General features: G+C 53.6%; 1 protein-coding gene and 1 long non-coding RNA gene across 9 annotated transcripts; both read right to left on the bottom strand.

Annotated features, from left to right (window-relative positions):
• Positions 1 to 2,985: 2,985 nt before the first annotated feature.
• LOC123389864 lies at positions 2,986 to 7,010 on the bottom strand. 5 transcript variants are annotated; one of them, XR_006604519.1, is made up of 7 exons: positions 6,844 to 7,010; positions 6,051 to 6,296; positions 5,738 to 5,827; positions 5,055 to 5,173; positions 4,634 to 4,831; positions 4,345 to 4,498; positions 2,986 to 3,092 (listed from the first exon to the last, which is right to left on the bottom strand). It is a non-coding gene; the product is annotated as an uncharacterized LOC123389864 (long non-coding RNA). The 5 variants fall into 5 exon arrangements; XR_006604520.1 differs by having other exon boundaries at positions 6,051 to 6,717; XR_006604522.1 differs by having other exon boundaries at positions 6,051 to 6,748.
• Positions 7,011 to 7,025: 15 nt separating this feature from the next.
• Positions 7,026 to 11,895, bottom strand: LOC101681816 (thyroid receptor-interacting protein 11-like). 4 transcript variants are annotated; one of them, XR_006604515.1, is made up of 4 exons: positions 10,406 to 11,895; positions 9,550 to 9,663; positions 8,451 to 8,608; positions 7,026 to 7,199 (listed from the first exon to the last, which is right to left on the bottom strand). XR_006604515.1 is itself a non-coding variant. In XM_045072658.1 (2 exons), the coding sequence occupies exon 1, from the start codon at positions 11,832 to 11,834 to the stop codon at positions 11,058 to 11,060; it is 777 nt and encodes a 258-aa protein (XP_044928593.1). In that variant the 5' UTR covers positions 11,835 to 11,895; the 3' UTR covers positions 9,259 to 9,663; positions 10,406 to 11,057. The 4 variants fall into 4 exon arrangements, 1 of the variants encoding a protein (XP_044928593.1); XR_006604514.1 differs by having other exon boundaries at positions 8,451 to 8,673; XR_006604513.1 differs by lacking the exon at positions 8,451 to 8,608.
• Positions 11,896 to 14,183: the final 2,288 nt, after the last annotated feature.

Genomic DNA, 14,183 nt, shown 5'->3' on the forward strand with positions numbered 1-14,183 from the left:
AGTTTCCTCATGCTCCTTCCCACTCCTTTACCCCACCATTACCCTTCTCTTTGCCAACCACAGGCTGCTTTCTCTCACTGTATAGGACAGAATTTCTCAATAGAATTTCATTTGCATAGAATCCTATTGTGCATACTGTTTTAGCTGCTTTTGGGGAGACAGTGTGTTTAAGTCGTGCATGTTTGTTGCATTGATCAGTAGTTGATTCTTTCTTTACCGGTGTGTAGCATTGCCTTGTATGGATAATACTCAGTCTGTTTCTTCATTCACATGTTGTTGGACATTGACGTTGTTAATCAATTTAGGCCTATGTTGAATAAATCTCTTCTTTTTTATTTTTCTTAATTAAAGATTTTATTTATTTATTTGACAGATCACAGGTAGGCAGAGAGGCAGGCAGAGAGAGAAGGGGGGGGGAAGCAGGCTCCGTGCTGAGCAGAGAGCCCCCTGCAGGGCTCAATCCCAGGACCCTGGAATCATGATCTGAGCCGAAGGCAGCGGCTCAACCCACTGAGCCACCCGGGTGCCCCTTGAAGCAAATATCTTCATCCTGTCATTTGACGCACAGCCACTTCAACATGTGTCTCCAGAACAGGGTTTCCCAATCTTGGCGTTCCCCACATCTTGGGCCCCATCGTTCTTGGCTGAGGGCCCTGTCCTGAGCTTACTAGGATGCTTAGCAGCACCCCTGGTCTCCACACACCAGAGGCAGAGAGTGTCTTCCTCACTCCTGCTTCTGACCACCGAATGTGTCCTAGACGTGGCCACACATCTCCCAGGGAACAAAAACTGCCCTTGTGCGACACACACATAGATAGACCCACAAAAGTATCGTCACTCTTTAAACATTTCAAAATAATTTCTCAGTAGCGTGACATGTCAAGTCACAGTTCAGATTGATCTGATTATCTCACAAATATGTTGACTCTCTGTATCTGTTCAGTCCTGAGTGAGAAGACGACGCGTACCTTGCCGTTGGTGAACAGGTCTCACCTGCCTCTTCTAATGACAGGCCTCACTTTGTCCCTGCTCTTTCGTTAGCCTGGCCATTTATTTTCCTGTAAGGGTGCCTGGGTGGCTCGGTTTGGCTCAGAGTCCGACTCTTGGGATCAGCTCAGGTCCTGGTCCTGGTCCTGATCTCAGGGTCCTGGGATCCAGCCTCTTGTTGGGCTCCCTGCTCAGTGGGGAGCCTGCTTCTCCCTCTCCCCCTGCTGTCCCCCCTGCTTATGCTGTCTGGCTCGTTCTCTGTTAATACATAAAATTGATGTACAAAACCAAGCAAAAGAAAAAACAGTCCGTAACGTTTTAAAATTTTTTTAATTTATTTTGTTTTTTAAAGGTTTAATATATATATTTTTTTTTTCCCAGAGAGAGATCACAAGTAGGCAGAGAGACAGGCAGAGAGAGGAGGAAGCAGGCTCCCTGCTGAGCCGAGAGCCCGATGCGGGGCTCCATCCCAGGACCCTGGGATCATGACGTGCGCCGAAGGCAGAGGCTTTAACCTACGGAGCCACCCAGGCGCCCCAATCCATCCCTTTCTGACAAGACCTAAGGGTGTGTAACACGTTACACCAAACATGTAGCTCACGATATCCCAGACCCTGAAGGGCAGAGCCCTGCTAAATGTCATCAAACGTTAGTTTCTTGGGTTCTCCCAATCTCGCTGAATGTTTTTCCAGATAATGGAAAGCCCAGTGCCAAAAAAGCTGCCGTGAAATGCATCTAGATGGTAAACATGCTTGGTCCTTATACCCTGGGGCCTATCCCAGAGGGCTCTGACTCCCTGAGTCGAGAGTCGGACATAAGCATCTGTCTTTTCTTTAAACAAAAAATGGCCACAGGGGGCGCCTGGGTGGCTCAGTGGGTTAAGGCCTCTGCTTTCGGCTCAGGTCAATATCTCAGGGTCCTGGGATCCAGCTCTGCATCGGACTCTCTGCTCAGCAAGGAGCCTGCTTCCCCCTCTCTCTGCCTGCCTCTCTGCCTACTTGTGATCTCTCACTGTCCAATGAACAAAATATTAAAAAAAAAAAAAAAAAAAAAGGCAAAAAACGCCAAAGTCCTTCATGCTTTGCTGGTTAGCACTGGGTTGGGAACCACTATTTAGTCTGCCATTCCAAACCCAAACTTCCCCGACAATGTGTGGGCTGCAGACGCAGGAAGGCGTCGGAGACTGAGACAGAGGAGAGCAGAGAAATGATAAAAACTATCCCAGAGAAAAGCGGCTGCAGCACGAGGCCGGCTCCCAGGGTGGGGGTGGCGAGGTGGCAAAGGCCAGCGAGTCTGGGGCCCCCCGCCTGAGGCCCAGGCAGGGAAGGTGCGGCCACAGAGGGGGCGGCAGCTCGCGAAGTGCTGGCCACGGGGCCTTGCAGGCCTCCAGCAGCTTCCTGGGCCTCAGCCCCGGGCGCTGCCAGCGACTCCGAGCCTGGCGAAGCCGGAGCTGCAGGTGGACTGCATGGGGTGTGGGCACATGTCGAGCGGCAAGCGCTACAGCGTCTTCCCCTGCGAGGGCCACGAGAGCTGCTTCCAGCGGAGGCATCCACAGCAACCGCAGCTACCCCGGCTACACCCGCGGCTCCGACCGTCGCTGCCAGGTCGGCCAGCACCACCTGTGCCAATACCGCCGCCTGAAAATGGGCTTCCGCGTGGGCATAAGGAGGCGGCGCAGCGTGGGTCGGCGGCAAGGGACACGGATGCTTCGTCCTCCCACGGAGCTCCCAAGCGACGGACCTTGGCTTCTCTCCTCAGACTCCTGTGTTTTTAAAGACGGTGAAACGTTTGTCTCCTCGGTTTTCTTAAACGATCCCGAAACCGAGGAGAGTGTCGGGCTCCAGCCTCGGCCTCCCCAGAACTGCTGGCCGGAGTAGAGGGCCAGGAACCAAGGGGCCCATTCCTGGGACAGGCTGGCGCTCAGCACCCCAAGCATGAACTTTTGAGGCCGGTGGGGTTGGCTTCCCTCGGGGGACGGCCTGACGCCTCTGACTGGACCAGAGCGGCCAGCGGAGTAATGCGCCAGGCAGGTTGTCAGGATACGGAATCCACGTTGGACACTGTATGATGAATGAGTCAAGGCCAATAATAAAGATGTTTCCTACCTGAAAACAAAAACGAAACAGAACAAAACACCTATCCCATAGAGAGTCCAAGCTCTAGCCAAGCTCTAGCCATACTACTTCTCTGTCCGTATTCTGTGTCTCAATGGCTCTAGAGTCCATTGACTTGAAGCAAGTTCGCACAAACGGTTACCCACAAATACGAACTAAATCAATTTATCAGGACATTTGAAGCACAGCTAATTGGGACACGGTACGGCAAAGCCTTTTATTTCCCTCTCGTCATTTCAGTGGCGCTGCAGACTCTCTGGACAAGTAACTGTCCATTTGAGAAAAATTCTTTCTCATTCAACAGTGTGACACATGTGGTCAAGAGCATCTGAAAGCTGGAGAAGAAATGAAGTTGCGTGGAGTCCACGTATGTTCACAAACGTCACCACAGACTGTCCCCACGTCTTCAAAACTTATCTGTGTATTTCTTGACGTCTTGAACTAGCCACCACTGACACCTCCTGCGTGTCAGACATGGCGCTAAGTGTTTTGTTAATGTTAAATTTCACTTCGTCTTTACAGTCCTCTGTGACGTGGGATTATCATCATCCCCATTCGTCCCATCAGGGAACGGAGACGCACAATGCTTTAGCTACACGGCTCATAAGAGGCAGAGGTAGGAACTGCTTGGGGTCTGGACCCCATGTTTTAAATCACTATGATTCGTTTCCAAGACCCTACAAAAACGACAAGTCGTCACCCCAAACGTTGGTTTTCCCCACCCCACGGTCCCCACGTGGCCCCAGCTTCAAGGACATTCTGTCAATTCCTTCAACACTACACATCCTTCCCGGCCCTAACGGAACACCTTCCCACATCCGCCTTGATTTCTTAGCCTCCTGGTCTCCGCTTAAACATTACTCAGCAAATTACAAACTCTAACGCACCCTGTACTTCCCAGCACTCAATGCAGAACAGTAATGACGAATTTCACGGGTCGTTATTTCCTTCCTGTCTTGGCCAGCCAGGGGGTGAGTCCCTCACGCATCCTGTCAGTCCTGTTCATCATGGGTTCCAATCACTGATACCCACAACGCGCCCAAAAGGAAGGCCATTCCCCCCCCACACACACACACACACACGCACACAGACACACACACACACACACACACACACACACACCCCCACGGACCCCTGACTGGCCTGATCTCAGGTGCACGGTGGGGATCCTGACAACCCCTCGTGGAACGTAACCTACTCGAGAAGGAGAACGGAACTCCTCCCCCATCAACACTCCACTTACGGGCTTCAAGTCGGTCTCTTCTAGCAGGACTTGAGCCCCAGCAAGGCTGAAACCTCATCTGCCCGGTTCGGCCGCATTTCCGCTCGCGCTGTCTCCAGGCCCCCCACATAGTTAGCAGCTCCATCAACGAGGCCCCGTTCTGGGCTCCTCTCAGCTGCGAAAGGAGGGGCACACAAGCTGACGGCTACCTTTTGGCAAACCGGTGTACTCCTGAGACACAGGCCCGCCTCCCAGCGAGGCCCCAGCCCCCCCGGAGACACGGGGCCCTGACATCATGCCCTACAGGTACCTCCGTGCAGAGGAGCATCTTCCCAAGGGCTGCTCACTTCTTGGTCCTCCGCGCCGACCTTGAGGACGAAGTACAGGAGCGGGAAAGGGGTGTCCCCAGACCGGTGGCCGTGGGTCTGGAGGTTGTGAGGTGCTACGCCCACCGGGACAAGGTTGTGGGGTCTTGAGACGCCAGACAAGCAGCAAGCCTCACAGAAGCCTGGAACACGGGAGGTGCTTTTGCTCAGACTCAGCTCAAGTGTCTCAGTGCCCCGCCCGTCAGCTATCCTAACCACCTGCCCGCTCCTGGGTGCCGGGCCCACACGCTGAATGGACAGTTTCCCTGCTCCCCCGGCCTTCGGAAGGCATCGCCCGCCCGCCGGATAGGTCTTTGGCCCCCCGCCCACACAACCCTGGGCACACAGTCTCTCTCCCATTCCCACCTGGCAGGACCTCGGTCACACCACCGTCCTCCTCCTCTGCTGCTGCTGTGTTCTGAGGGTGGCCTCTCTGAGCTCCTCACAAGCTCTAGATGGCTGTGGTCGGCACCAAACCGAGCTGCCTGGAATGGAATTGCTTCAGCACCCTTTTCAAAACTCAGATGGGCATATTTGTGGGGACTGTTTCTGGAGTCTTTTGTTCTGTGGGACTGTCCTCCTGCCAATACCAACACGGGCTTCCTTGTTACAACTACTACTAAGTTCTGAAACTCTAAAGACTGTGTTCCCAAATTACTCTTCTTTTCAAAACCGGTTTTGAAACTACTCTGATTCCTTTCTCCTTCCACATAGATTTTAGAATATTTTTGTCTATCTCTACGAAAACAAACGAAGCTGACAGGATTTTGATAGAAATGGCGTTAAGTCTCTCTCTATCAGTCTGGGGAGAATTGACATCGTGACGATGCCTAGTCTTCCAGATCACGACCGTGGTGTATCTCTTCCATTTATTTCTATCTTGGACTTCCTGTACCAGTGCTAAATAGCTTTCAGCATGGGATGCCTGGACAGGCACTGTTAGATTGATCCCGAGAAGTAGTTTCTTTGTACGAAGTAGTTTCTTTGCGAAGGTGTGTTGGATTGTGGAGCCTCCATATTCGTTGCCGGCACAGAGGAATACAGCTTACCTTTCTGTGTTTAGCCCGTATACTGTTTCTCTGTGAAGTTCCGTTGTTAGTTCTAGAAGCGTTTTGTCGTACCCTCTTGGGGCATAAGTCCTGCAATGAAGATTCCGTGTCAGGGGCTGTGTTGACACGCGGAAGACCAAGGAGGGACCCGAATGGCATCCTGCACGTTCTCCTCTCCCTCTTCCCTCACAGGGGAGGTCTCTTCCCCAAACACCCTTCTCATCCCAGGGACTAGCCATAGTGCCTGTTGGTTTTGGGGGAGCAGCGTTCGGTTCCCTAGAAGCCCACTGAATTCTTCAGGCCAGCCACTCACCCCCTCCCATGGGAACCAGGACTTGCCACACCCTCTTGTTTCGAGAAGCAAGTCTTGCCTTCGAAGGCCCTGCTGCTGGTTCTCTCTGTTCTCAAGCGCGACGTCTGTGTCGTCCTGCACGGTGTGTGGTATCCTCCTCCCCTGAAGCGTGAGGGTATGTGACGAGTAAACTGTTGGTCAGTCACCCGTGTCGGGTGTCAGGGCATCCCACAAGTCTGGAGCAGGAATCTCTCTCTCATCGGGGACCTGAGGAGATGGTGATTAAAACAAGCGGCAGCATCACAGGCACGGTGTCCGTATGTTAACTGAGGACGCGGGGGTCAGCTTGACCTGCTCCTTCGCTAACTAACTGGCTTCAGAGGTGACAGTCACGATCTGGGAGGGAACTGGCCATCGCCGGCCAGCTTGTGTGTTGGCCCGTGTTCTGTTATCTCACATGGAGGTCGCCATCCGTTTCCAAACTAAGGTCCCCTCCTTGCCAACAAGGTGAGAATGAAGGAGAATGGACTGGATCTTGGGGGGAGCTGTCACCCATGTGACCTGCATGTGGCCTGTATTGGTCTCCAGGGCTCCCCCCTGAGGTTGGCAACCGCAGGACATGCTGACTGGTGTGCTTCAGTTCCAGGGACTGGGTGTTGGGCCAGTGATGGATGCGGACGTCCGGATCCTATGGGGGAAAGCACACCCCAAGCACAGCCCTGGGGGTGACCCTCTGTGTTGTGGGTGCAACGGAGGAGGGAGGCCCCGACGCAGGGAAATGTAAGAATGGCACACTGAGGGGATGCGGTCCCACCTCGACTTCCGCCAGGAGGCGTGAGACCATACAACCCTCGCCGCGACAGAAGCCCCAAGGCTGATGATGCTGATTTGAGACTCTCTGGAAGAAAAAACCGAGAACGAGGAGCAGGGCAAAAGACACTCCCCCACCCCACCCCCAGTATATCCAGGAAGACACAAACCCGAGCAAGGAGGAGGAGTGGGAGAGAGAAAACTGCATACAGGAGGTAGGGGGACCCCCCGGGGCCCCCACGAACTAATTCATCGTAGGTTCAGAATTTGACCCGGTTGTAGATCCAACATTTACAAGGGCACCCGGGTGGCTCACATGGTTAATCACCTGACATCAGTTCAGGTCTTGATCCCGGGATCCTGGAATAGAGCCCCGTGTCAAGCTCCCTGCTGGGCAAGGGAGTCAGTCTGCTTCTCCCTCTGCCTCTCCCTGCTGCTCCCCCTGGGTCCTGCTCTGTCCCACTTGCTTGCTCGCTCTCTCTCTCTCTCTCTCGCTCTCTCGCTCTCTTAAATGAATACATCAAATCTCTAACCAGTAAAAAGTAAAAAGGAAATCACAAGTTCACTAACATAATTTAATTGGCAAAATTCCAAGGAGGCCGATTGCCTTCTGTGCCTCTACAGCGTAGGTTCTGAATGAAGTGTAATGTTGCCAAGATGCACCGGTTGGCTAACCTTCACGGACTTAATGCACGTTCTGTTTATAGCGAGTATAATAACCGTAGATTCTGCCTTCTGTCTTTACTGCTTTGACATCTCGGGCCTTGCTGACTTTGGAGGGACTTTCCCTGGCAGGCTTACTTAATTCCTAGAGATGGTCAGCAGCTTGCCTACAGGCAGAGCTTTCACATGTAAAGCAACCAATTTGGAGCCTTTACCCCCAACCACCTCTTGTAAGAAACTCTCACTCTGGGCCACTATCCCCTGCCCTGATCACCCCAGGGGCAGGGACAGACTACTCCAGACAGACACCACTGTGTCCCGGAACCCACTGACATGACACCGACTAGGCAGTCTTAAATGTGCTTAGCCGGATTCACCTGCCCCTTGCCATGGAAACCACAGTAAAGGGTCTTGCCCGTGTCGTCTGTCCCTTCACTCCCTCTTTCTCCTGACCCGCCCCTGGTGCTTCCCTGGGTGGCCCTCCATGGCTCTCAGGACCTCCTCTCTCGGGATCAGGGAGTCGATGAACGCTTCTTGCGTTGTGAGAGTTCCTTGTATATCTGCTTGTCTTACCATCCCTGATAAAACAAACCCCTGTACCCTGAAAACACCGGAGACAGCTGGGGGGCTCAGTGGGTTGAGCTTTTGGCTCAGGTCAGGATCTCAGGGTCATGGGCTAGGGTCCCATGTCGGGCTGCGTGCTCAGGGTGGAGTCCGCTTGGGATTTTCTCCGCTCTGCCTTTCTGTCCCTGCCCACCCCCCGGGCCCCGGCTCCTTTGCTAGCTTTTGCTCTTGCTTTCTCTTTGAGGTTAAGTCGTTGAAAAAGCCATGAGGGAGCCCCACAGATTTAACGATGGTGAATATTTTGCTCTAATACATTTGGCCAGTATGTTCTGTTCAGTGCCTCTCGGTCGCATGTGCCTTGACCTTGAAGGAGACAGGATTTACCTTGTTACGCGCGGGGCACCCAAACCGCTCTGCTCTAAAACAGGCAAACTTTGTGGGCAGGATCTTAGCGCATTCGTCTTTCTCCGGGAATACAGATGGGACATCCCATCCAGGAGATCCTACTGTGAGGCTATTTGTTGGACACACTTGTTGAGGACCTGCAGGGGTGGCTCTGTCTGTCAGTCAAGGGTCTGCCTTGGGCCCAGATCCCGATCTCAGGGTCCTGGCAACAAGCCTCGCATCAGGCTCCCTGGTCGGCAGGAAGCCTGCTTCTCCCTCTCCCTCTGCCCCTACCAGCCCTTTGTCCTCTCTCTCTCTGTGTCTTTCTCTCTCTCGTGATCTGTCAAGTCCCTAAGTAAAATCCTTACAAAGAAAAAAGGGCATACAAGTCCAACATCTTTCCGTACTTTTTGGGTACCGGAGGCAACCTATTCCTTGTTTATCAGTTTTACAGAAACCCATTTCAGCTGTTCCTTGTTAACGAGCCCACGCTGAGGGGGGAGGGTCTCCCCTCAACAGAAGGCTCTCGGATCTGTGCAAGCAAAATTGACCTGTTGGGGGTGACTGGGTGGCTCAGTTGGTGAAGCGTCTGCCTTTGTCTCAGGTCCTGGTCTCGGGATCCTGAGATGGGGCCTGGCAGGGGGTTCCCTGCTCGGCGGGGAGCCCGCTTCTCCCTCTCCCTTTCACCCCCTTTTCCAGCCAGGGCGCTCTCTCAACTACAAAAACAAAAAGCTTGAGAAAAAAAAAACCAGCTGTTCGTGCCCGGGTCAAAAGGCTGTAGCAGCCTCCTCTCCTGCTCCTGCTTCCTGGAGTCCCTGGACTCTCTGTCCATGCTGTCTGTCAATCGTCCATGGGCTCCCAAAGCAAGAAACGGCCCTCCTCGGCCCTGGTGAGAGACCATGAGAGCAGCAGTTGCTGGCCATGCACTGGGCTCTCCCGGAAACAGCATCTCTCACAGACTCTGAGCCTTCCCCTCCAGCTGTCCATTCTTCTCTGGGTCATGGGGACCCCCCCCCCCCACCACCACCACCACCACCAGCTGAATATAGTTCCCAAGGCCTTCCTGCTCCAGGCTGAAGCCCAAGTCTGCATATCCTACCTGCAGGTGGAGGTGGGGGCTTCTGTCCACAGTGCATTGCCAGATTCCATGGTGCCGGAGGACGTCCGCTCTTCCTTCTACCCCTTGGCCACCCAGCGATTCCCTTGGGATCAACTGCGTGAACACCAATGGAAGTTACTACATTTTGGATTTGATGACCACGTCTCCCTCCTGGTCACATGACAGCTTCACATCCCTAGAGAAGCACCTGTCCTACGCCTTAAGAGTCTCAGCAGGAAATGGATGTCCATATATCAGAGTCCGTTCTGATGGAAAGCCTGAGATGAAGGTTCAATAGGAAGTGTTGTCTTGGCATCCGGTAACTTTGGAGGGCCTCGGATGGCCTCACCCCAAGTTCCCTTCCCACTCTGCTCCCCCAGATCGGATCCCCTGGCCAACAAGCCCTCCTTAGCACGGGGACCAGGCACAGTTTCTTCCCAAGTAAGCTCCAGTTCCCTGACAGCCTGCGCCATGATCCAGCCAATGAAGATTTGAAGGGGCTTCTGAAGAAATGAACAAGGGAGTCGACCATGGACCTTGCAGTTAAAAACCGCTTAAAGGATGATCAAGAGGAGCTACTTCTGGAACTTAGGGCAGAACCATAAGCCGCTGGGTTTTCCATTTAAGAATAAGATGGAATTCATTCCCATTTCAAAAATGGTCTCTAAGGCAGAGTGATTTGGGGGGGTTGGGGGGGGGGGAGCAAGTCAGAGAATAAGTAGTATAGTCCCACGCAGGCCGACCTACATAAGGCCCGAGAGAATTCAGGTTAGCCATAGCGTGCTTTTGCAGACAACAGAAAAGGAAATGATTTTTAAAAATTAGAAAATAAAAAATTAAGAGAAATGAGACTTACCTGGGGAAAGCAAACTTTTTTTTTTTTTTTTTAAACCTCCTCTTCATCGTGTACTTTCGTGCTAGTCACCTCGTTTCCCATACAAGGATCGTGTGGTCGTGTATCTGATACCTTTGGAACACTGAAACAAGTTGATGTGTTCTCTGCATAAGGTATCCATAGACGCTTGGCCCTTGTGTAAGCCTTCCAGCATTACAGACCACAGCTTCCAAGGCCATCAGTGTCGACTGTCCTACGAACGTCACCACTGCTGTGGCACCTGGGTGGCTCAGTCTGTTAACTGTCTTTGGCTCATGTCATGATCCCGGGGTCCTAGGATCAGGTCACAGGTCAGGATCCCTGGTCCGTGGAGAGCCTGCTTCTCTCTCTCCCTCTGGTGCTCCCCCTGTACGTGTGCCCTCAATTTCTGTCGAAAAGATAAATAAGATCTTAAAACATAAAAAAGAAGTCACCGGTGTTTTCACTTTGGCGAATACTTCTGCAGTCATTGAGAGACCCCTTTTTTGTTAAGTCATAAAAGAAAGATGTTTCTTCGGCTGAAAGCAAAACCGTGAAACAGTTGGCATTTTGAAAAAGAACATTAGGAGATAAGGTAGACACACAGAGTGACTTGGGATCTTCAAAGCGTGGTGTCACTCTGGCTCACAATCGTCTATTTCTTTGAGAGGTCTTTGGCCGCCTTTCCCACCTTCTGGGCAGGTGATAGTATATGCGGCGTGTACACGGGTAAAGCGTCAGTGACAGCATTTAGAAGAAGGTGCTCCGATCCATCCATTTGCGGTCCAGGTGGATTAATAAGAGACACAGCTGTGGTGCGGGGCTTGACCTCCTTTTTTCCGGGTGTGGATGCCAGGGTAGCGTTCCGTCGTGATGGGCCTTGTTTCTTAGGCGGCTTTCCCCTGCCTCCTGAATCTGGGGGCTTCACGACACGAGCAGAGGGTTTTGGCGGTGGAAAAGCTGAATGAGATTCCGCTTCTAGAAACTGGACAAAAAGGTCTGAAAAGGAACGATTGGCCACGGCTTGGTGATTTGGTTTCGCAGGGGTGTTGGGGGCGCTTCTGGATCCAGGCCCCCCAGTCCCCCCGCTGGGCACACCCGCGGGCTCCCGGCTGCGCAGCTGCCGCAGCTGGTCTTCTCGGATCCCCAGCGTGCTTGCCATCAAGCTCAACGCTTCCTGCCGTTCCGCATCAGCTGCCTGGAAAGCTCCCACGAAGAGTCTCCTTAGGAGGGCTTTGTCCGCCATTCCTTCGGACTGACTGACTAAGGTCATCAGTTTCCTCTGTGTGTCCTCCAGGATTTCCTGCTGGACCTCGTTCTGTTTCTTGAACTCTTGGAGTCGGTCCTCCTTCTCCTCCAAGTCGGCATTGGTTTGATGCAAACGTCCCTGTAAGGACTTCAGGTTTCCTTCTAGGGCGTCTGCCTTTTCCATCCATTCGGCCAGTTCCAGCTTCAGGCTCGCTAGGGTCTGATCACAGTGCCTTCCCTCCTCCTGGGGGAGGCGGCAAGCCGGAGCACAGCTTCCTCCTTCTGCTGGGTGACCACGTGCAGCTGCTCCCGCAGCGACTCTACCTGCAGCCTGGCTCCGTGGCTGGCCTTTTGCATGGCAGCGGAAGACCAAACGAGTTTTCCCTGCAAGACCGTCACTTCCTCTCTCAGCTGAGCCACTCGGTCCTCCGAGGCCAAAGCTTCCCGGCGACGAGAATCTTGGGCTTCTGCCGCGAGCTGCCGCCCTCTCTCCAGCTCCTGGGTGAGGCGCAGCTCTCTCTCTCGTAGCTGGTGAACCTCCTTCTGGAGGGCGCGGGTTTCCGTTTCTTTCTGTGTCAGTGCCAACACGACGTCATCTCTCTCCCGCTGGCACGCAGCTGCCTTTTTTCCTGCGTGGACCGAACGGCGGCGGCGAGCCGGTTCAGTTCCCCGGTCTCGCCCTCCTCTTTCTCTCGCAGCAGTTGCTCCAAGGCCAGGGCCTTCTCTCTCATCGCAGCATGCTGGGATGCCTCCTCTCTCTGCGTCACTGACAGCAGCCGATTGGTCTCTTGCAACGCCCGATTCTCCATTTCCTGTTCTCTAGATCGTTCCACGATCTCGGCGTTTTCCTCTCTCAGCCGACACGCGTCCATTTCGAAATCTGCCATCCTCTCCTTCAGATTGGTGACCGCCTGCCTCAGCAGCTCGTTCTCACTCAGCTGGCCACAGAGCTTCTCCTGTAAGGAAAGCAGCTCCTCACTTGCCGCTTGGGTTCGGAGCTCCTGAGCCCGAAGGGAGTTTTGCAGAAGGGCCGGTTTCTCCGTCGGCCGTTCCGTGTGGGAATCGGCCTCTCTGTGTTCCCGTGCTTTGCCTTCTCCTTCCCCCGTGGCAGCCCCTGAAGCAATCCATCTCTGCTGATCTTCCTGGAGGGTTCGGATCCTTGTCTCTTTTCCTCGCCCTGATTTTCGGAGCTCTTCTGCCTCCTCTCTGATCACCTGAGAGGCCTCCCTCACGGGGTCAGATTTCACGGCCTTCCGGGAGTCGCTGGAGGTCTGGAGGAAAATCACATCCAGGTTCCCTAAAAGGAGGTCCTTGGCATCGCAGAGCTCCCCGATGCGGAGCTGAAGTTGGGCCAGTTCCTTCTCTAGCTCGTGGAAGTTTATTTCATGTCCCTGGTCAGTTTGGATCTGGTCCAGAGAGGCTGTCTGCGGTTTCAGGACGTTCTCGCTGTTGGGGCACGCCCACGCCTGCAGTTGTCGCAGATGTGTCTGAAGCTGGGGGGACTCACGCTTCAGATTTTGGACGGTGGTCAGCACCTGCTCTTTCCACTCCTCCATGATCTTCACTCGCTGTGTTAACGTGTCCCGTTCCTGGAGAAGCTGCTGGAACTGATCGATTCGACCTCCTCGAACCCCATGACCAGGGCTGGGTGTTTGCAGGATCCTCAGTAAGGTCTGGCATATCTGACTCAACGCAGCCACCTCCAGGTCTTTTTCTCGAATCACGTGTGACAAGTCCCGAATCCTTTCTGTACACACCTCCTGGCCGCTGCTTTCCCCTCCGGTGGACAGGTTCTGATTTTCCTCTTGCGCCCTCTGGAGGTCTGCTTCCTTGGCAGCAAGTCGATGGGTCCTTTCGTGATCGTCCCTTTCCAGATGGCTCTTCTCCCTCATCTTCTCGTTCAGGATGGCCAAGATCTGTTGGCTTTTCAAAGCACACTCTTGCAACTGCTCCTGAAGCTGTTCCACGTGCCTGTTCTGGCTGTGAGAAGCCGCCGAGATTCTGCTGGAAAGACCCTGAATCTCCACATCCTTTTGCTGGATGATCCGAGTGAGTTTCCCGATCTCCTCTTTGGAGAGCCGATCCACTTGCGCGGTCAGCCGGACGTTCTCTTCAGTGAGAAGCTTCGTCTCCGGGTCCTGTGCTTTGATTCCTTGGACTAACCTTTGAATTTCAGCTTGAGATGGATCACGCTCTTCGCCTGCGTTCTCTCTGGGGAGAGGCTGGCTTGCTCGCACCTCCTCATCCTCACAGGGGGTTCTCTCGGAATGTGCGGGCTTTTGTCGGGCAGCTGGGCTCTCAGCTCTTCTAGCGTGACTTGCAGATTCCGAATCATCTCGTCTTTGGCTGCGAGGAGCTGAGCGCGTTCGGTGTTCATCTCCTCCTGCCGGTGTTGAAGACGGTCCACCTTCTCCTTCTGCTCCTGTAAGGACTGAAGCAGTGCTCTCTTCCCCTGCTGCTGGTTGTGAATGATCTTCTGTTGTTCTTGTATCTCCTCCTCGAGATCATCTTTTAACCTGTTGAGCTGAAAGAC

The sequence above is a fragment of the Mustela putorius genome, unplaced genomic scaffold (genome assembly GCF_011764305.1).
Source record: "Mustela putorius furo isolate JIRA1106 unplaced genomic scaffold, ASM1176430v1.1 tig00004040_pilon_pilon_pilon, whole genome shotgun sequence".
Lineage (NCBI taxonomy): Eukaryota > Metazoa > Chordata > Mammalia > Carnivora > Mustelidae > Mustela > Mustela putorius.